The sequence below is a fragment of the Balaenoptera acutorostrata genome, chromosome 10 (genome assembly GCF_949987535.1).
Source record: "Balaenoptera acutorostrata chromosome 10, mBalAcu1.1, whole genome shotgun sequence".
NCBI classification, from domain to species: Eukaryota; Metazoa; Chordata; class Mammalia; order Artiodactyla; family Balaenopteridae; genus Balaenoptera; species Balaenoptera acutorostrata.
The window spans coordinates 65,643,600-65,664,772 of NC_080073.1; the positions used below are offsets into that span (position 1 = coordinate 65,643,600).

General features: G+C 50.5%; 1 protein-coding gene across 1 annotated transcript in view; it reads right to left on the reverse strand.

The window, feature by feature from the left end:
• Positions 1-20,968, reverse strand: part of LRRC1 (leucine rich repeat containing 1) — a 134,654-nt gene extending 113,686 nt beyond the window's left edge. The window contains exon 1 of the mRNA XM_057555643.1: positions 20,636-20,968. Coding sequence (XP_057411626.1) covers positions 20,636-20,794 — 159 coding nt within the window. The 5' untranslated portion in view covers positions 20,795-20,968. The remainder of the gene's footprint in view (positions 1-20,635) is intronic.
• Between the last annotated feature and the right edge of the window lie 205 nt (positions 20,969-21,173).

Consider the following 21,173-nt stretch of genomic DNA (forward strand, 5'->3'; position numbering starts at 1 on the left):
AAAAAAAAAAAATAAGTACTGATGGTAGAGTACTGGCCGTGTGTAATTCAATGGTGTGAACTTAAAATGCATGGAATTTCACTTCAACTTTACCATTTTTGAGTGCCTCCATTACTCTAGATTCTAGGGATACAAAAACTAAGGCAGCCCTTCCCTCAAGGAGCTCCGAGTCCAGTAGAGAGAAAGACATCCACAATGCCAGGTGGCAGCCAGGATGCTGGAGGGTGAAGGATGGCCCCCTGGGCTCCTTGGGGAGCTGGCTGGATGCCCTGCAGTGGAGCTCTAGACAATCACCACCTCTCACTGAAGTCAGGGACTCAAATCTTAGGTGCGATTATGGGGGACTTTCTTCTGCCTCGTTAAACATTTCTGCATTTGTCAAGGTTCCCAAAATGGGCATCAGTATCACTTCTGTAATCAGAGGCAGGGAAAAAAAATACTACCCCCCAAAATCAATTGCCAGCATCAAAAATATCAACCCAAATGAATTTTTTTAGCTTAAAAGTTGAAGCACTCATTAAAATTCTGGCTATCTTCTCTGTCTTACCATGAAACTAATGTGATGAAATGTTTGTAAAGAGGAAGAGAGCTGGGTTTTTAGCGAGCCCTCACACTGTTTCAGATTGTTTGGCACCTAGGAAAGCATTCACAAGATGCGTGAATCAGAAAGAACAGGAAAGAAGGGCTGGTACATATCCATCACCCTTCCCTTTAGTCCCCATGAGCTGACTTTCAAAGAAATATTTAGTTTACAAAGAATCCTAGAAAATTATTAAAATCTTGAATAAGGAACTTTAACATACTATTTAAATATTCTATGGAAATAAGCTATATTCAAAAGCACTGACTACAAATTTAGCTCTATTTTGATTTTGGTAACTCAAAATGAACACCAAAAAAAGGCTTTTGACTGATTGCTATAGGCGCCAGGCACTTAGAATTTCCACCTCCGTGATTTCTCTCTCCCCACGTGTTTCTTTTGCTTAAGATTCAAGAGCCTGTTGGGAGAGAGATGAAGGGGTTCGATTCCTAAAATACATTTGGATAGTCCATCAGGTAATGAATGCAGAACTATTAGTATATAACAATCAGAGAACACAGACCCAACATCTATTTTGTAGTCCAAGCCTAAATTATACCGAATATAATTAGCAAGCCAAGAATGAGGAAATATACCAAACGAGAAACAAAAATGTGCCCTTTGGTACCGTGCTCACCGCAATTTGTATCCTCAAAATAGCTAATGAACAGCCCAGTGACAAAGGCATTGAAGATTAAAGCCTCTTTTACTTCAAAACTGCTTCTGAGACTGGAATTACATCAGACACACCTTCATGCATTTGCCAAAAGAGCTCACGTTATGAAAGCCAAACTTTCAGTTAAGATTTTAAATGATTAGCGAGAAAAGAATGCGGAGTTATTCAAAAGTCACAAAGGGGAGATGGAAACTCAAGGGCAACATGCTCGGGTCCTCGGCAAACCTGCTTCTATCCTGGATATGGGAAGGGTTTTGTTTTGACAGCAACCTGGGCCAAAACCAAGGCATTCTTTTTGGGGGCTAGCATTAAAAACCAATAAAAACAAAACATTTTGTAAAAGCTGGCCTGTCTTCCAGGAAGATCAAGGTCACGTTGGCTGAGACGAAGTTTCACGGAGACGGCTGTCTGTGCGTTGAGCCTGCTTCACTAGCCTGTGGACGCAGGGGAGGGAGAAGAGAACCCAGGTCTGTCCCTGAAAACTGGAGCCTGAGTTCCCTGCAGGCCCAGCAGGCAGAAGCCAGCTCTGACAGGCTGCAGAGTCCCCCTGGCAGGCCAGGCCCACAGATAACTGTCACCATGTTTCAGGGACCTGGGGGGAGAGGACTCGGCCTGAGCCAGGCCTCAGATACAGCTCCTTGGGATCAGCTCAGCTGTGCGTGCATGTGTGTGTGTACATGCGTGTGTGCACACGTGCAAGCACGCGAGAGGAAGGGCCCAGTGGGAGAGCAGAATAGAAAACGAGAGAAGAGCACATCTCAAGCTGTGGCCACTAAGGGCCCCATGGGACACCTGGACCTGTAGGCTGAGCCACAAACACCAGGGACAACAGGACAGGGGGCCCATCATCCGTGGGCCCCACAGAGGAAGGGACTCGAGGCCAGAGGAGAGAGCAGCTCTCCACTCCCTCTGACAAATACACCAGAAGTTCAGAGTATGATGGAGACCCTTGACTTCCAACCCCAGGTGATGAGCACCATGGCACGTGCCAAGCAGAGCAGGTGCCCTGTGTATACGGACTGCACTCCTCACAACGCCCTCCCCGGATGGCATCACCAGCCTCACTTAAAGGACGAGAGAGAGTGGCATGGACATATATACACTATGTAAATGTAAAATAGATAGCTAGTGGGAAGCAGCCGCATAGCACAGGGAGATCAGCTGGTGCTTTGTGACCACCTAGAGGGGTGGGATAGGGAGGGTGGGAGGGAGACGCAAGAGGGAGGGGATATGGGGATATATGTAATATGTATAGCTGCTTCACTTTGTTATACAGCAGAAACTAACACACCATTGTAAAGCAATTATACTCCAATAAAGATGTTAAAAAAAAGTTAAACAAAACAAAAACCAACAAACAAAAAGGACCAGAGAACGAGGCTCAAAGATGGTGAAGTAACTTGGCGAGACCACGGAACCAGTACAGACGAGGCCGGGCAGGAACCTGCCCCATTCGACCCAAAGCCCACCGCGCCCGTGCTTCTCAGGGTGTGGCTGCGGGACCCCCAGCACCACTCACCTGGGGCGCCCTCCCCGGCCCCCCTCTCCCCGCCCCGGGCACATAATGCATCAGAATGTCTGGAAATGCAGCTCCGGAATCCATAGGTTTCCAAAGAACTCCGCAGGTGCTTCTGATAAAGAACCAAGTCTGAACCCCTGTGGTGCCTTCCCCGGGAGCAGCCAGAGGAGGCAGCCGGGTCCCCAGCAGACACAGGAGAGGCGCGGCCGCAAGCCTGCTTCGTGCGTGTGCTGGTCACCAACCAACCGCGCCGGCGTGTGTCCACATGCACACCATTCTTTACAGTCCCCACTGAGGGAGCCCAGACCCCAGGGGCTCCCAACCTACAGCCTAGAGCCCAAAGGGCCCACGAAGACAGTAACACCGGTCTCAGAGTCCACTGCAGTATTTCAAAGGCCAAGAGAAATCATACCTTCGTTACCTGACTCCAGGTCTAAGTAAAATGTCTTTGGAAGAGGGAAAACTTAACGGTTCATCACTTCACAAATACAGTGTGTCTGGACTCAAAGCGTTCACAGCCAGGCTGAAAACGGAACAGAGAAGTGGCACAGACCCCAGGCAGGCGCCGTTGCTCCAACGTCTGGGCACTTCCCCACGGGAGCCACCTCGGGGACCACCTTGGGGACCCTCCCCCCACCCAGCAAGACAGAAGACCCGGGTCAGTGCTTCAGGGAACTACGGTATTTCCCAGACAGATCCATAACCTTATTCTCTAGACTTGGTCCCAGCCTGTCCCAAACATCAAATGTCCCTTCAAAGGAACAAAGACCTGCAAACTCCAGGCATGGTCAAAGGTATGTGTGGGTGGCCTGAGGATAAACAGTGTTTTTGAAATTTGAGTAAAACCGGCAGGGTGATTAATCTGAAGGGCAAACCATGCCTTTGGATGCACGCATGCCTACGTTACAGCTCATTCGCCAAGTTTGAAAACTAAGAAAATAGAATATAAAAGCTTACTGAATCAACACCCAAAAAAATTGATCTACACATTGCCTAGCCAACTAACTTGAGCCGAACTCTGTGAGAAAATGAACTGGGGAGAAAGTAAATATGGAAAGAAGAGATGGGCAAAAGGGTAAGGAAAGAAAATGCTGTAAGGAAGCAAAAGAGGAAAGACAAGTCAAGAAGCAAACTAGAAAAAAGGAAAAAGAAACAGGATTGCCAAAGAGGGACTCTCTGTCCAGAGGAAAGGAGCAGGACTGCTGACACATTTTTATCAGGATCTGCGGTTCGCTTGAGCCAAAGGCTTCAGATTACTATCACCCGCCTATTAGCTCCCACTGGGAAACTAATTAGCCAGTTAGGTCTTTATCTTTAAAACCTCCATCCTCCAAACAGAAGGAGATGCCCAGGAAGGCGCGGAGCTACCGAGACAGTGGGCTCCAGCTCACAGTCACCCCCTGCACCCCTGCAAAGCCCTAGTGTCTGCAGAGCAGAGGGGACGACAGGAGCCCAGCCAAACCCAACCTGTGCACTTGATACACGGTGTGGTTTTTAAATTGTTTAATAAGATGTCAACAATGAGAAATCAGAAGACTTCACATAGAAAATCTTGTTTTCCAGCAAAAGAAAAAACAAAGCACTGAGTGAGGCAGTAGCAGGAGGCCCTCACCCCCACCTTGGGTTGGTCAGGTGGGGGCATCCCCTCCAGATGGGGTGTGGGCGCCTCCTGCCCACGGGCCTGTCTCAGGCTGGACCTCTCCATCCCACGCCCCCCACCTGCCCCTGCACAGCTGATCCTGAGACAGGCGAGCCTCGCAGCCCCCCGGCTTCCTTGAGGTTAGTGACCGCCACACCCTGGGCGTCACCATCCTCACCTGGTCACACCCTGGAACGCTGAGCCCGCTCCGAGCTGCTTCCCGTCACTCACCTCGACTCCGATATTCCAGACCTGCCAGGACCTCACCCACAACCTCCACTCTGCTTCTCCTGGACCCTCTCTCCTTGCGGGAACCTCCCCCTCTCTCCACCGAAACAGCATCCCAAACCTTACGCATCAGAAACCTCAGGGGCCTCACACCCTCTCATCCTGCCGGCCTCCCCCGCAGGTGGACGGGGCACCCACACCCCACCCTCCTCTATCCCAGGCCAGTAGAGCTGAGCCTTCTGGAGGAAAACAGAACAACCCACGAAGGCCAACAGCACCCCCGGGAATTCACACCCACCCAGGAATGCCCTGAGCTCCCCCGCCCCGCCCCCTCCTCCCTCACCTTGCAGGTGCCCCACCCCGTCCTCCACTGAGAATACTGAAGCCCCCAGCGCTGATCTTTTATTAACCACACGCACCCTTCCCCTCGGTCCTCAAATTCTGAGGGTGGTACCCAGTTCCTCAAGCTGAAAACTCAGCTGTTATCCTTGACCCCAGACCGTCCAAGCCAGTCAGTCACCAAACCCTGCCCCCGTCTGCCTCCGAAGTTTCCCCCCTGCCCCTGCCCCTGTCCCGCTCCCCTGAAAATCCGCACACAAGCTGCCAACAGACTGAGCTGTCTCCACACAAGTCTGATCAGAGCCCCCGGGCTTACTGCAACTCCACTGACGACACGCCTCCACGACAAAATAAGGACCAGCCTCCTGAACCTGGCTTTCACAGCCACTCACAGCGGGGCTCCGGCTGTCCTGACCCCTCTCCTTAGAAATGTGTCTGGGTTGTGCACCCCTCCCTCCACCCCTAGGAAGCCTGTGCCACCAGCTCCACAGGCTCGGCACCACGTGCCCAGGTGTCAGATGCCACTGCTCACTTTTGCACGCCCAGTACCTAACAAATGCACTGGCCTTTCAGTGCACGTGAGCTGCGTGTTGATCTCAGGGCCCCCGGCCTGGCTCTGCCAAATGAGAACATGGCATGAAAAAGCAGGGCCTCTGGAGCCCCCGGACCTGGACTTCCCACCAGGTTGTTTCCCACGTGGGTGACCTCAGGCAAGGGCTCAGCTTCTGTGTTCTCATCTGTAAAATGGGGCCTTTAAAAACCCTCCCACATAAGGCTGACCTGAGGACCAGGCAAATCTTGTGTACGTGCCTAGCTGTGCGTCTGAAACACAGTACGCGGTCAGCAAAGAGCTCCACTGGGTGTTTTCAAAACCGTAGCTGAGGTTTCCCTCCGCTCTTCCAAGGCGAGGGCAGGCGGTCCAGCACGTGGGCAGACCTTCCGCACCACCTGGCCGTCTCACTCCTCATCCACGCCTCTGCAAAGACACAGGCCTGAGCAGGACCAATGCTGTGTTCTCCCTGGACCCTGCGCCAGCAGGATACGCTGCCTCAGCCCCAGCCTCCCACCCGAGTGCACAGTAAAGCCCCACCACACGCCCCGCTGGCTGCCGGCGGGTCCCTCCAGGGACGCCGGGCGCAGGCTGAACTTGACTGAGGCTGGGCTGCGGCACCGCCGGCCCCTCGGAGTAACTCACCACACTGTGGCACCAAAGGGAAATGTCTGAGGGTTTATGTATCTCAGCTACCCCATAAAAAATTTTTTCAATGCAACAGACATTTTTTGAACATTTCCTGTGAATAAAGCACTGAGTTCCCCACTGCCTGAGACAGAGATGCATAAAACAAGTCCCTGATGACAAACCGAGAGAAACAAACAGATGCACAGCTAAGTCTAACCCCGAGGAACAGCAGGAGAGAGGTGAGTCAAGAGGGACTGCGGGGGGGGTGGGGGAGGGAAGGAAGGGAGGGGGGTGGTTGCGGGGACATGGGGTCATGGGTATGGCTGCAGAGCTGGGAGGGCTTCTCAGAGGAGGCAGCATCTGCCCTGGAGAAGAGGCTTCTGAGCGGAGCGCACAGCGACCGACAGGCACGGAGTTCTGGAAGACGCGAGACCACTGAGTCACAGAAATTTAACCATTAAAGACCACAGTCAGAAAGTACTAAAAAGTACTTAGCATGTTAGAATTTAACAACTTAGAAAATAAGTATATCTGGTAATTTAATCTTTATAATATCTTCTTGACTTATTTTTTCTTCTCTCACAAATTTTCCCTCACACATAGCGAGAAGGAAACCTAGGGAAAACATCGACATGTCCAAGCTCTTCTTTTTCTTAAGAATACCTTGGAACAGAAATCAATCCTGCCAGAGACTTTTCCTGAGCAGACGGTCCCTGTGTTTCTGGCAGAAGACACAGGGTTAAACTAGAGAGACGTCACAAAAGGAGGGCATCTGCAAGGGCCAGCAGGCGGGCACTGTCTCTGCCCCTCCTCCTTTCAGGAGCACTGCAGCCACACCCATCCCCACCCCGTATTCCTACTCCTCACCTTCCCTGCCTCCCTGCCTCCCACTAGAGGCCAGAAAAAGAGTCCAGGGTCCACCCGTGACTCTGCATATGCCCATCCCCGGGTGCCACCATACAAGGAGCTGCAGGTCACTCAGGAGTCCCCTCAGTGCCCGGCACTGCCGACCTGCTAAACCAACCCTAACTTTCCTTCGGGCCTCCTACACGTGAGGGCCCTAAGTGCCTCTGTCACTTAAGGCATCTTAGGTTGAGATGTTTGTTACTTGCAGTCAAGAATATTCCAAAGGCGCTCCTGTTTCTTCAAGGCTGAAACCCTCTATGAGGGGAAATGACCAGTGAGCTGAAACCACAGAAGTTACCTGACTTACTCTGGACCTAAACCCGAATGTCGAAATCAAACATTTTAGAATATAGAAATTTTTAAAGACTATAGGGACTACACCTCACAAGCAATTACCCCCTGCTCTATTTGCCTGACAAAGACATCTTGAGACAGATTTTCTTTTTGAACAGGAAGTTCTAAAGAGGGGTGGGCATGGGTGAGGTTGAAGAGTGGGGGCAGGGCTTGCTTTCTCCTGGCCTCTGTGTAACTTCAGTGAATCACCACCATTATCAGAGAGAACGTGACACTTTCCCCTACCGCCTCTTGCCATTATAGAACCAAGTTATCGCAAATCAAGGTAGGTGAATTACTGTCATATGCTACTAGGTAAGGTGCATCTCCTGTAAGACGCATAGCTTCTATTAACCTAACCTTATTAGCATCCATGTGTAGCAGCACTGTAATGTGTATACTTCCAGAAAGTACATTAAAACCTCTTTATGATTCTGACCTTTACAGTCAAGACTCGTAACTTGCCTCATCTAATCACTTGATATCATGCTTTGAGAACAGAGATCAATAGTATAATAGCTGAATCACTGGCAGCAGAATTATAATGGAGACACTCCTAGGATAAAACCAGCGCTCATTTTCTCTCCTGAAGGTAAAAAAAATCCAGTCCCCAAAAATGGGTGCCACTAATCTTCTTTGAAAGATTATGCGTGAATAAGCACATTAATATTTGGTGACCTAATTTTTAAAATATTTCAGCTCAGTGCTCTTTTTCTTAACAATGCAAAAATAACGCAGGGGGCACAGGTGTCTCTGTCCCCTTTCCCAGAGTGGACGCAACTCCTGGCCCATCAGGTGGCTTTTGGTGCCAAAGATGTGGTCTCTGTGCATGTGACCTTGAGGAAAGACGGTCCAGTGGTTAGGAATACTGGCTCTTGAACCAGACAGCCCCAGTGTGACCCCCAGCTCTGCTCGTACTAGCTGTGTGACTTTAGCAAGTTAAGTCATCTCTCCGTGTCCTGGTGTCCTCAAGAGGATAATAAAGCTATTTATGTTTGTTGTGAGGACTGAATGAGTTCATCATGGGAAGTGTTTAGGCAAAGCAGAGCTCGGGGCATATTGCTCAAAAAATGTCTGCTGTCTTTATTATAATTATCGATACCCAGGCTTCCATCCCTAAGTTCTGGGTCTCATAAACACTTCACCACACCCCAACTCAAGGACTTACCAGGTCCTATGCCACTATACTCCCTTTGCTGGTCCTCCCAAACCCTGTAAAGGCTCTGCCAGCGCCCCAGTTGAGAAACCCAAAAACGTACATCCAATACATCAGCAGGTCCTGTTGACTTTACCCCCAAGACAAATCTCATCACTCACTGCTACCACCCCGGTCCAAGTCCCCATCAGTTCTCCAGGTCTCTCTGCTCTGTGAACCCTTCCTCCCTCGAGACTAAACTCTCACCTGCCAGCAGAGTGAACTTTCTAAGACACAAATCAGATATCTATAGGCTTACGATCTGCCATACTTTCAATTGGTGAAAAAAAATCCAAACTCCTCACCGGGGTCTCTGAGCTCTGACATACATTAACCCCACCAACATCTTCACCTCATACCAGCCACACTGACCTTCGTTCTGCCCACAAACACCCCAGACTCATCCCGAGCCTTTGCAAGGAGCTCTGCACTGTTCACACAGCTGCCTCACCGCATCAGGGCAAGGGTCACCTCCTGGGAGAGGTATTCTCGGAGTAAACAGAAACCTCTCCATGGCTCTCAACCACATTTCCCCATTTGGTTTGCTTTATAGCTCTGATCACTATCTGAAATTCTTATTTGCTTATCCATTTACCAGCGGTCTCCCTTACCTGGAATGGAAGCTCCGTTAGGACAAGGCAAGATAGCCACCTTGCCAGACGCAAGGATGCCTGTAGCACAGCCGGCACTCAGTAAAGAGGCAGGGTGCATAGGGGAAGGGGGAGGGAGGGTCTGCCAGGACCCAGCAGAGATCGACTCCCCCCAAACCCCCACTCCTGAATCACACTGCCTGGGAAGCCTGACACCAACATCTAGTCAGGAAAGCAAAGTTCAGCAGAAGAGTAGAAGGCTGTAGCTTTTGATCCTAATATACTCCTCGAAAAGCCACCTCAGTCTGATTTTAACCCATAGCTATTCCTTAATCATCAGTCCCCAAATTAGGTTTCCCAAAATACAGTCTCTCGGGTGCTCAAATCAACCCAGAGTGAACTTTCAAACAACCGCCTCTGAACTCTGCTTGAGTTCATTTAAAAAGGAGACAAAAAGCCCCAGCCAAGTTGCCTATTTTACCTCACTTCTAAAAGCTAGGAGAATGCAACTGACACGGAGGAAAAAAATTCAGTGTTCAAAGGTTGTTGGTGTGTGTGTGTGTGTGTGTGTGTGTGTGTGTGTGTGTGTGTGTGTGTGTGTCTGTGTGTGTGTGTTTTAACCAAAGAAAATCTGCTGATCTTTTTCCCTTAATTGGTTCTGGGAATCAACAACTGACCACAGGAGGGTAAGCGTTTGGAACAGCTTCTCCTTATTATCAAATCCTTGATTATAATGATTAAGCCTGGACTTGTGGTTCTACTAAACCTCACTGAGCAACCTCACGGGTCACGTGCACAAGTGGGGACCACTCCCCTCAGGTTAGCACTGTGGCATCGAGTCATAAAATGTCATAAAATTAGCATCCAGGGAGGTCAGAACTCAAAGAGAACTTGAACATCACTAACACCACCTCTTCAAGACAAATAAGGAAACTGAGGCTCGAGAGATTATGTGAATTGCCCAAGGTCAGTGCTAGTGTCAGTCAGAGCACGGACACAAGCCCAGGGCTATCCAACTGCAAGACCAGTGCCACCACCATGACGCCATCCATACAAGCAAGGATGGCAGAGAGCCCGGCTCTTCATGGAGTAATCGGTAAGCTCGACTTACAGTCTGCCCCCAACCCATTTCTAAATCCACTTGCCAAAAGGGCTGAAAACGTCCCCAAGAATGCTGCTCGAATATGTCTTCAATGTCTGCTCTGAGACGCAGCAGGAAAGCAAAGAAGAAAAGGTGTGTTGTGGCTTCGATGGGGGACAGAGATCATTTCAAAGAGGTAACAGTAAGGACACAGGTGTCCCCAGAAACCAGAGAAGAGGGAAGGGAAGTGTTCCCAGAGGAACGTGATCGCCTGAGCTGTGTCCCACGGGATGACCAGCAGGGAGGCAGACAAAGAAGCCAACAAAGAGGAACTCCCAGGAGACAGAGCACAAAAATGAAAACTCTGAGGCATGAAAAGACTGGTAACCAAGGGCAGCTAAGTGCTGCTGAAACGCAAGGTTCAAGCAGGGAAGAGATGGGCGATAAGGTAGAAGAGCCAGGCTGTATCCTGCAGGCGAGGAGCCACTGCAGCAGGAAGTCACCCATCACATCTGTGTTTTAGAAAGATCTCTCCCGCCAGGAATTGAGACAGGATTTGAAGAAGACAGGACGAAGGAGTTTGAATCCTCTCTCACAAAACAGCCAAGAACGATGACAACAACCAGCAGATTTGACTGGGTGCTGTCTATGTAACAGACACTGTTCGCAGCACACATAGTAACCCATTTACTCTTCACACACATGAGGTGGGGTCTGTTAGTACCTTTTTACAGATGAGCAAAGTGAGGCCCCGTGAGGCTCAGTTACTTGTCCCAGGTGTCACAGCTAAGGGGTCGATCTCCTAACCATGCTACACACTTTCCCGACAAGCAAGAGATCCAGGCCAGAAGCAACACATCAGTAGAAGGGACGGAGGGAGGGGCTGACCGGCCCCCCACAACCTGCACGCTGCCCTGCCCTCCTGCTCCAGAAACCAAATCAACCCACATTAGGAATTCCGTGACGCCAACCTCTCTGCCCGACTAAACAGCATAAGCCGCCTGAATGCAAGCATTAGATGTCAGTCTTCCAAAGAGCCGGAACGAATATCGGATTGACGGAAGCCCACCCAAGGGTCTTCCCAGGTCTCTGGGAGACAGCCCCAGTCGAGGAGAGAGGGGGCAGAGATGACAGAACCCGTCTCCCCGCCTATTTCTCCAGCCCCCAGAAAGAGCACAGGACCTGGAGCCAGGAGTGGGAGAGGACCGCCCACATGTTCATTTTGCTCTGATCCATCACTTTACCTCACTCGTCTTGCACTTCTTTAGCTGTAAGGTGGGTAGATGTCTCCTATCACTAGGCCTCCATCCAACTCGGATTTAAAAAATAATCATCTTTGACAAGCTAGCAACATCTACTGAAATTTGTAAAGTATGTACCCTTTCATCCTGTGATTATGCGCCTTGAACCCATGCAAAGAAACGTTTGCATATGTGTACAAAGTAATATGAACAAGAACATTCAATCTAGCGTAGTTCATCGCTGCAAAAATTTGGAACGATTTAGATGTCCAGCGATAGGAGAATGGTGAAATAAATAAATCATGGCATATCCTATATAAGGGAACCTACAGCACCAGCACTGATGTTAACATACATCTATACATACTGACACAGAAGACATCCAGGATACGGAGTTAAGTACAAAACAGCAAGTGGTGAAACAAGTTATATAGTAACTTATATAGAAGTAATTTATATAGGAGTCCTCTTTTCCTTTTAACAATGATAAATATATGGTGGTATGTGAAGAGGAAAAGTCTTTAAAGATACGTTCTAAAATTGTTCATGTCTGGTATCACTTGGAGGGAATCAAGGAAAATGTCACATTTTTTATTCTTTGAATTCTTCTATGCATCCAACACATAATAACAAGACAAAACAAGGCCACATCATAGTCAAATTCAGGCAGGTTGCACTAACAGCATGAGCCTCAGAGGCCTCAGTATCTTCCACATCAGGTCAGGCAGTCAGAGCCCACGTCACAGTATCTTCCACATCAGGTCAGGCAGTCAGAGCCCAAGTCACAGTATCTTCCACATCAGGTCAGGCAGTCAGAGCCCAAGTCACAGTATCTTCCACATCAGGTCAGGCAGTCAGAACCCAAGTTACAGTATCTTCTACATCAGGTCAGGCAGTCAGCGCCCAAGTCACAGTATCTTCTACATCAGGTCAGGCAGTCAGAGCCCAGGTCACCTCCTCAGAGGTTTGGCAGCTCCTTTCCGGGCTTCACAGCTGCTCATCTGACTCAAGCTCCCCACGTCCACCACAAGTCAGCTGACAGTCCCTCCGACTATCTTTCCCCCAGAAGTGGGTGTGGATTGTGGAAAGAAAGGTGACCAGAGCGGTCAGGGTGGAGAGGCCACGCTATCCAGGAATCAGTCTGGAACACACTGCAATTAGGTGTACCACCTTCCACCCACCACATGACAAATCCATGCCTTGTGGTTCTCGGAAACAGAAATGCCAAATGTCTCCCAACTGAGTCAAATTCTCTGGAATCTAGAAGTTACAGCTTAGATAAGGAAATTCTTCCAAACAGTGATAAGCAAAAAAAAAAAAAAACCAAAAATTAGTATTCCATCTTACTTCTAGAAATTCAAAGTATTTTACACTACAGGCACATACACATACACACACACACACACACACACACTCGATTAGATCTTCTAAAATACCACATGCAATAGGAAATTACCATCCCTGTCCACTAAATAATACCCAAGAGAAAGTAAATGGACATCCAGCAGTTTCTCCTGTGCATTTACTAAGATCTGGCCCATGATCTCATCGCCCCTCATAACTATCCCATGAAGTGGAGGACAAACATCTAGCCCCGTGTTCCGGGGAAAATCCTAAAATAGGCAAACTTCCTTTAGACTTCTGTGAGCAAAGAGAGAAGCCTGCAGCCTCACTGGATCCACACCCAGAAGAGCCCAACGCCTCCGTTCATGGCTCGGCAAGACCATGGTTGGGATTTTTGTCATCGCTGCTGAGAAATGTTTACACTGCTATTTCTGACCCTCTTGTGTAAATATCAGCTATGCTTTACCCCCCAAATTTCAAGCCTGTGTAAAGGGTCCTTTTTAAGGAAATCCCAAGTACCCAAGTATCAGAGTTACAGAAGTTGCAATTTTTGGCAGAGAGGATAACGCTCCAGAAGCTGTGAGGAGGGGCCGAAGTGGCCCCTTCTCTCTGGAAGCCCCTGGGAAGAGGGGAGGGGGGCTGGGGAAATGGGTTCATTTTTCTGTTACCAACATGACTCAACTTTCTCAACTCTAGGAAAGGTTTATTAAGTGAATAGTTTTACTTTTTCTCAAAGAATTGAGCAATTTTTTTTGAAAGATTTCAGCAACGAGTTGACTTCAAGTGACTCTGGAAATCAAAAGGCTCCAAGCATCAGTGTTTTAAAGCATCAGCAGAGGACAGAGGAAACTGAGGTCCGTGGTCCGGTACACACATAGCACATACTCATGTTACTTGGGAAAAAAGAACCCACAGGATCTCCAGTGTTACTATGGCTGCAATTTTATCAACTTGATGACCCAATTCAACTGAAACCAAAAAAAAACACAAACTCTTCCCACCCCCAGCACCTCTGGCTGTCCATCTCTCCCCTAAGCCAATGCCTACATACACAGCTTAGCGAGCAATTTACAAGTTCAATGCCGACATGCCCCATAATCGAGGAAAATGTATCCACAACAAGGAGGTAAACGCTTTGTGTTTAGTGTACCCCGAGCCCTGATGAAGGGCCTCAGGCAGTCAGCCCAACACGGCAGGGGGAAGAGGAGAAACGGTGCTGGACCAGAGGGCAGGAAACCCCCCGCCTGAACGTCCTTGATGACATGATCCATCCCACCTTGCCCACCCCACAGGTGCCGAATGGTTTCCTCCCACCCAGACCACCACAGCAGCTCCTGACAGCATCCTCTGCTCGTCCCAGGACCACCTTCCCAGAAGAGAGGTCCACCTGTGCGGCGCCTCTCCTGACACACCGTCCAGACCCGGCCTGGCCCCTCTCCAGTCCCGCAACCACTTGGGCAGCCTCGCTCGAGCCACGGCAAGGACGGGCTTTGGTGACCACGACAGGTTTTTCCTTCCTTCTAACGTGAATGTCACCCCCTCTGAAGTCTTCCCTCAGCTCCCCAAAGAGGGAGATGCCTCAGAGCTGTCACAGGGCCAGGCCCCGTCCCCAGGGGCAAGTGACACGGAGCTGGAGGCACGCCCTGGCTCCACAGCTGACCTTGGCCAAGTTCCTTACACGAGCCTCCGAAACAACTCCCTAAGTAAGTCTCGGTGCCCACACTGGCAAAACTGGAATTATAAGGGCTAAAGTGAGTGGTGATTCCATTTAAGGGAAATAATTTCTAGAGAGAACTTAACGTAATGTTTGGAGCTCAGTAAAATCTCAGAAAGTGGCATCTAGTAGAATATTATTAATAAGTAGCAGATGCTCAAAGTTAATCAAAGACACTCCAACGTCCACTAACCTGGGGCAAATGACATCTTCCCCAGGCCTCAGTTTCCTCACCTGTAAAGTGGGGGTGGGGGGGGAGAGGGAGCAGGAGATGAGGGAGGGGCACTGGACTAACACGGAACAGAACAGGAAAACAACCAAGAGCTAAACTGTGTAACAGCAGCAGGCTCTCTGAGAAAGCAGAACTGAGGTTAGTTTCCCTAACTTGAGAAACGTGCAGGCCACGGCTCTAAGGGGCAAGTGCTCTCTTGGACGCCCTTCCTCCTGGGCTTTGCCTTAAATTATTTTCATTATAATGCTACTTAAGTCTGTCCAAATATAAAGCTTCATATGCTTTAGCCCTTATAAAACTGTAAGGTGAGACAATGTAAAACTTGGATAAAAACCAATAAAAGAGCTCAGCTTTCACTGAACATGACGTATGACAATGATGCAATTTTGTTCCGTGTGCTCGAACGCTCACAGTGTGTTAAGTACAAGACTACCTGGAGCGAGTTCCTGGCAACTCTGTGTGGCTCTACCACTGCGGGGCTGGGATCCCCTCAGCCAGCCAGCCACCGCTCTTCTCTAACGGACTGTCGTGAAACCTTTGTTCATGAACTTCCAGCCCGCATCTGACCCAAAAACACAATTTCTGCGATAAGTCCACATCTGTCCTTTCCCCTTCGCTACAGACAATCAAAGGGGTGTGCAATCTAACACTGGCAGGAAATCTTTATGACGTGCCTCATTTGGAAGGTCATCTGGATGTTACAGAATCTATGATTTTTTTTAATTATTATTGAAAAGAATATTAAAAATTTACTTTTGGTTCTAAAAAATAACTTGCAAATTCCCAGGAAAACGTCTTTAAACTCTAGTTTAAAACACATTGTTTCCTCAAAAATCAAGAAAATATTATATTTTGGTGAAAGAATTGGGGAACTGTATAAATATTATAAATTTGTTATATGGGGAAAAAAACATTGTTTCCTAATAAAAGCATCTTGCCATAGTATCCAGAAAGATCTTAGACATCGAAGACCTAACTGTAAGTGCTCTGCGTGCATTCTCTCTTCAATCCCAAGAACCACCGTATAAAGTAGGTGCTACTGTGACACGTGAGGAAACCGAGGCTTGAAAAAAGAATGAAAGTGATGGAGCAGCAGCTGAACTGATTCCAGCAGCCTTGCCCCCTGCTCCTTCCAGACCAGCCCTGAGAGCCTCTGCAGAGGACGGCCAGCCACGCACAGCAGGGATCCAGGGGAAACCAGCTGGGGGAGAGAGAGACGCAGAGGGAAGGTGGCATTCTCAAGGAAGAAATGACAGGACCTAGTGACAGGAGGGACAGAGACAAGAACGTAAGTCCCTGAACCTTTGAGCCAGGAAGAACGGCTGGCCCGGCCTCCAGAAATGGAACTGCTGGGGAGAGAAGCCAGTGCAGGGGGCCAGACCTAAACTGAAACACGGTGGGTTTAAGACAAAAGGGACTTGTTCCAAGTGGGGATGGATAGCCTCTCAACAGAACACAGGTGAAGAAGTTGAAGTCTCGTTACACAGGAATTATGTTTACAATGCATGAAGATTATTTCAAAAAGACAAGGCAGTCAAAAGTGTCCAGCACAGGGGCTTCCCTGGTGGCGCAGTGGTTGAGAGTCTGCCTGCCGATGCAGGGGACACGGGTTCGAGCCCTGGTCTGGGAGGATCCCACGTGCCGCGGAGCAACTGGGCCCGTGAGCCACAATCACTGAGCCTGCGCGTCTGGAGCCTGTGCTCCACAGCAAGAGAGGCTGCGATAGTGAGAGGCCCGTGCACCGCGATGAAGAGTGGCCCCCGCTTGCCACAAGTAGAGAAAGCCCTCGCACAGAAACGAAGACCCAACACAGCCATAAACAAATAAAAATTTAAAAAAAAAAAAAAAAAAAAAAGTGTCCAGCACAAGGGAATTCCCTGGTGGTCCAGAGGTTAGGATTTGGTGCTTTCACTGCCGGGGGCCCAGATTCAATCCCTGGTTGGGGAACTAAGATCCCACAAGCCTCACACACGGCCGAAATAAAAAAGCGTCCAGCATAGAAGAGATGGAGAACAAAGACAGGCAGGACAGGACCACTGAATTCTGAACATCTGTGTCTTTACTAATTCCAATAGACCAGTGCACAGTACAAGTCAGGTATGGGACAGGCAATCACGATGGCGAAGAAACAGGGCTGTCTCCCCGTGACAGCACGTAAGGACTCATCCAGGCAACAGGCATGCCCACTGTGCCCCAGATACTGTCCTAGGTTCAGCCACAGACAAAAACCCCCCTGCTGGCATGGAGCTTAAGTTCTGGCTGAGGAGACAAAGAACGAGCAAGCAAGGACACAGTCTGGAATCAGGGGGTGATGAACGTTCTAAGGGCTAGGTTAAAAAAAAAAGCAGGATACGAGAAAGAAGGAAGGGCAGGGGCAGGTATCTGAGATAACGTCATCTGGCAATCACAGAAGGACTGACTGAACTCTAAGAGGAGGTGACAGGATGAAACTCAACTTTTTAACCTAGAGAGGCTTGAGAGCATTCACTCCAAGTGTCTGCTGCCCAGTAGACCAGGCCCTGCAATGGTCTAGAGAGACCACAGCAAACACATGTTTGAAGGTATCTGAGCATCGTGCACATTGAGGGGAAAACTGATGTCATCAGGAACACAGAGAGGAAGGCAGGAGAGGAAGACAAAACAACCGCACCAGGTGGATGACCTTCACTTCTGAAGACCTGGATTATTCTCTGACTCCATTAGAGAAAGACAGATGCTGGAGCAGTGATGAGCTTCAAGGGACAAGAAAGCAACAGAGGAGAAAGATCTGCATCAGACTCAGCAGCCTTCATTCAACAGATAAACAGGGGTTTACTCAGCAGGACCCACTGGACGCCGAGCTCATGCTCCCAAGGGGGCACCTCGAGGTGTCTCTGTTAACACACACCCCAAAGGGATGGGGCTGGGGGAGGGGACCAGCTGGAGGATGGGAAGGGGTGGTGAGGCCAAAGGTGAGGGCTCTAAGTCCCCTGCAGCCATGAGAGGCTCACAGGGTGGGGCCACTGCTGAGGACGGTGATGCAGGTTCAGCAAAAGGTCGGCAGATTAGGTCAGTAACCACAGTGGCGTCTGATAACTGCAGTGCCGCTCCAACCACACCCACCACACCTGTACTAAAGTCACTGTCTCCCCACAAAGCTGCTGATTAAACCTTCTTTAATCTCTGTATCCCCCACAACTAGCAAATCCTGGAGGCTCAATAAAGGCTCTACTGAGGCCAAGCTTTCATGACAGGGGTAAACCAGGAGGGGCTAAACAACTGAGGGTCTGATGGAGGTGAGAAGCCCAATAGTCCAGATTCCTGCTCAGTTGGCAGATGCATGAAAGGGGAGAGCTGCAGGGGGGCGGGCAGGGGACGGCCATAGCAACTGCATCACACCAGCTGGACAGCCCTGAAAGTCACTTCAATCCTGAGTCTCAATGTGGAAAACAAGGGGATTGGAGCAAATCAGAGGCTGCAGACTTTCAGGGAGAGGAGATGCTTTTCTCAGTGCTGAAGGCTGGGGAGCATGTGTACTTTTGCTATTGGGGTTGGGGGATGCAGGCTTCCCCTTTGGCTGCAAATGAATCGCGGAGACGAGAACGTAATGCAGGTATGGCCACCACCACGAGGACCTTGGAGGTTTGTCCGCAGAAGAGGCCCACTGGTGACGTGGCAGGTAAGAAGACAGGGGCTGGGGGAGGGGGCCAGGACTGCAGTGAGCAGCGGTAATGAGTTATGCAGAACTCAGACAGGAGACAACGGATGCCCAAGCAAAGACTGTGAATGAAACATCCGTGTTTTGAAGGCGGTTGCTGGAGTCTGGCTTGTACACACCCAGGCACACAAAAAGTCAGGGAGAAACAGATTTTACACAACTTGAAAACTATGAAACTACTTTAAGAGCTGTAAGAGCAATTACCCATATGCAAGACCACTTCTAGCCTTTGAAAAGCTTGTTTATTACCATATTTACTGAGGGTTATCAGACTGTATTTTGAGCTTCTGAGAAGTTTCCATTTAGAATCAGTAGAAATACCTGACACATCCAAACCCCACAATTTCCCATACCAAGCTGAATCCCCCAACATTATAGAAAAACCCACAAACTTTGCAGAAGGGAGTGAAAAGCCAATCCAGTCACAGGAAATCTTCCAGCTCTACAAAAGAAAACAAACAAACAAAAACACCACAAAGAGCACTGAAACATTTCTAGTCCAACAGCTTTTCACTCAAGCTTTAATAACTTCATGCTGAAGCCCTTGAAAAGTATTAAATTACATACAGTATTCTATATTCCTGGCAGTAGCAATGCCTAAAACTTATTATAACTTAAAGCAGTAAGTGAGCTCAAGTCAAATTTAAGGAAGCTAAACGCCAGATAAAACCATGTGCTTGAAAATGCCAGCAAAATAATAAATGCCGGAGGGAACTGGATGGCTTTTCTGCTTCTAAGCTAAATAAAGCCTGGGGGGCTTTGCAAAGATCCTAGTGAGGATAATCACCGCCACCACCCCCCCCCCGCATTGCACACAGCAAACCATCCAATCAATTCTACGCAGACCAAGGAAAGTTAATCCAAGAAGAATAACAACACTTGAAATGTTGAGAAAAACACAGTTCTGCTGTTTAAAACACTCTATCGGGCTGGAGGACAAATCGGGTCATTCTAACATGCCAGAACATTTGACTCGTGAGCGTTTCTGTGACCACGTCTTGGCTTTGCGTTAACAAAGGGTCCAGCAAGACGTCTGAGTTCCAACGCTCGGGCCTTCAGGTCCTCTCTCGCCTGCCAGCAGCCTCCCTACTTCCTGCACACCTTCGGATTAACTGCCCCGACTTCCTGCACAGCCCTAGATTTGGGCTACCTTCCTCCTTCAGGCTTACTCAAACTAAGTTCCCCGGGCAAGCTCGAAGGGTAAAAGTTCGCAGTCCCCGACCCTCCATTAAAGCACAATCAGCATGTGTCGCTTGACAAGTCTGGCCGCGGCAGGGTGATTAATTTACATAAACAACTCGGAAGAGGTAACTCATCACTGCAAGGGCAGAAGTCAGCAGGCTGAACCTGGCCGCTCTGGGAGCGGCGGCTGCAAGGCTGGCCCACCCGGCAGAGCCTCTGCTGACGTTCACCGCGGCTCCTTCCACGCAACAGGTCCACGCAGGCAGGGCACCAGGGCACTTGCCCACAGCTCCGCGGGCGCAGCCCCCCTCCTGCCCCGCCCCCCACGGCCGGTCCCGGAGCCCGGGCAGCTACGGCTCTTGCCGGCACGGCCCACCCGCGATAAGGCCCGGAGCACATTCTTCGGAAGATGCCGAGATAGCGCGGCTTGCTAGCGCGCTGCCCACCTCCTCCCGGCCCAGTCCAGGCCGAAGGGAAAAGGCGCCCCGGCCAGCGATCGGGGAATGCGAGACAAGGAGACCGCCCCGAGAGCCGAATGCCGCGCTCGGTCCTTCCAGCCGGGAACGGCCCCGGCCACCTGGCTCCTCACCTGCCCGGTCACAAGTGGCGGGCGCTAGTACCTAGATATGTATATAAACTACATATCGGCACAGAACGTTTTCCCAACTGCACAAGCTACAGCGACTACTCAGAAAATAGCAAGTCGCTTTGTATAGAAAGAAAAGGAACTTTTCGGGAGGGGGAGGGGGAGGGGGAGGAGTATGGGAGGAAGAAGCAGGTGAATGAACGTAGACGTGGTTCCCGCGGGACCTGCCTGCCGGGTCCCGAGGTGGAAGAGGGGGCGAGAGGGGAGGGGAGGGGAGAGGAGGGGACGGGGTGGGGGGAAGAGGAGGGGGCGAGGCTGGCGGGGCCCGGCCGCGCTCCCCCAGCGCGGCGCGCAGGTGAGGCTGGACACTCACCTCCGGCAGCTCGCGGAGCTGGTTGGCGTCCAGCAGCAGCTCCTCCAGGCTGCGGGCGTAGCGGTAGATCTCCTCGGGGACGTAGACCAGCGAGCAGTGGCGCTTGTCGATGGTCTCCACATGACGGTTGCACCGCCACAGGGGGATGCAGTGGAACATCGCCGCCCGCCGCCGGGTCCCGAGCCGCGGAGACCCAGGCTCCCCGCCCGCTCCGCCCGCCCGGCGGCTGCGCTCCGCCCGCCGCCCACCCCGCGCTTGTTGGCCCCAGTGCTCGCTCACACCTCGCGCCGGGCTCCACGCTCCCAAAAGCACCCAGGAACCTCGGGCGAGAGCAACCCCCCCCCCAGCCCCGCGCCCCCGCCCGCCCGCCGCTGCGCCCCTCCCACCCTCCGGCCGCGCCGCAGCCGCCAGCGCCGCGCTGAGCTTCCTACTCGCCGCCGCCGCCGCACGACTGAGCATGCGCGCCAGTGGGCTCGCGCCCAGGGCGGCTCCCGCCCGAGGGATGCTCCGCTCCGGGTTTTCGTGGCGACCTGGATCC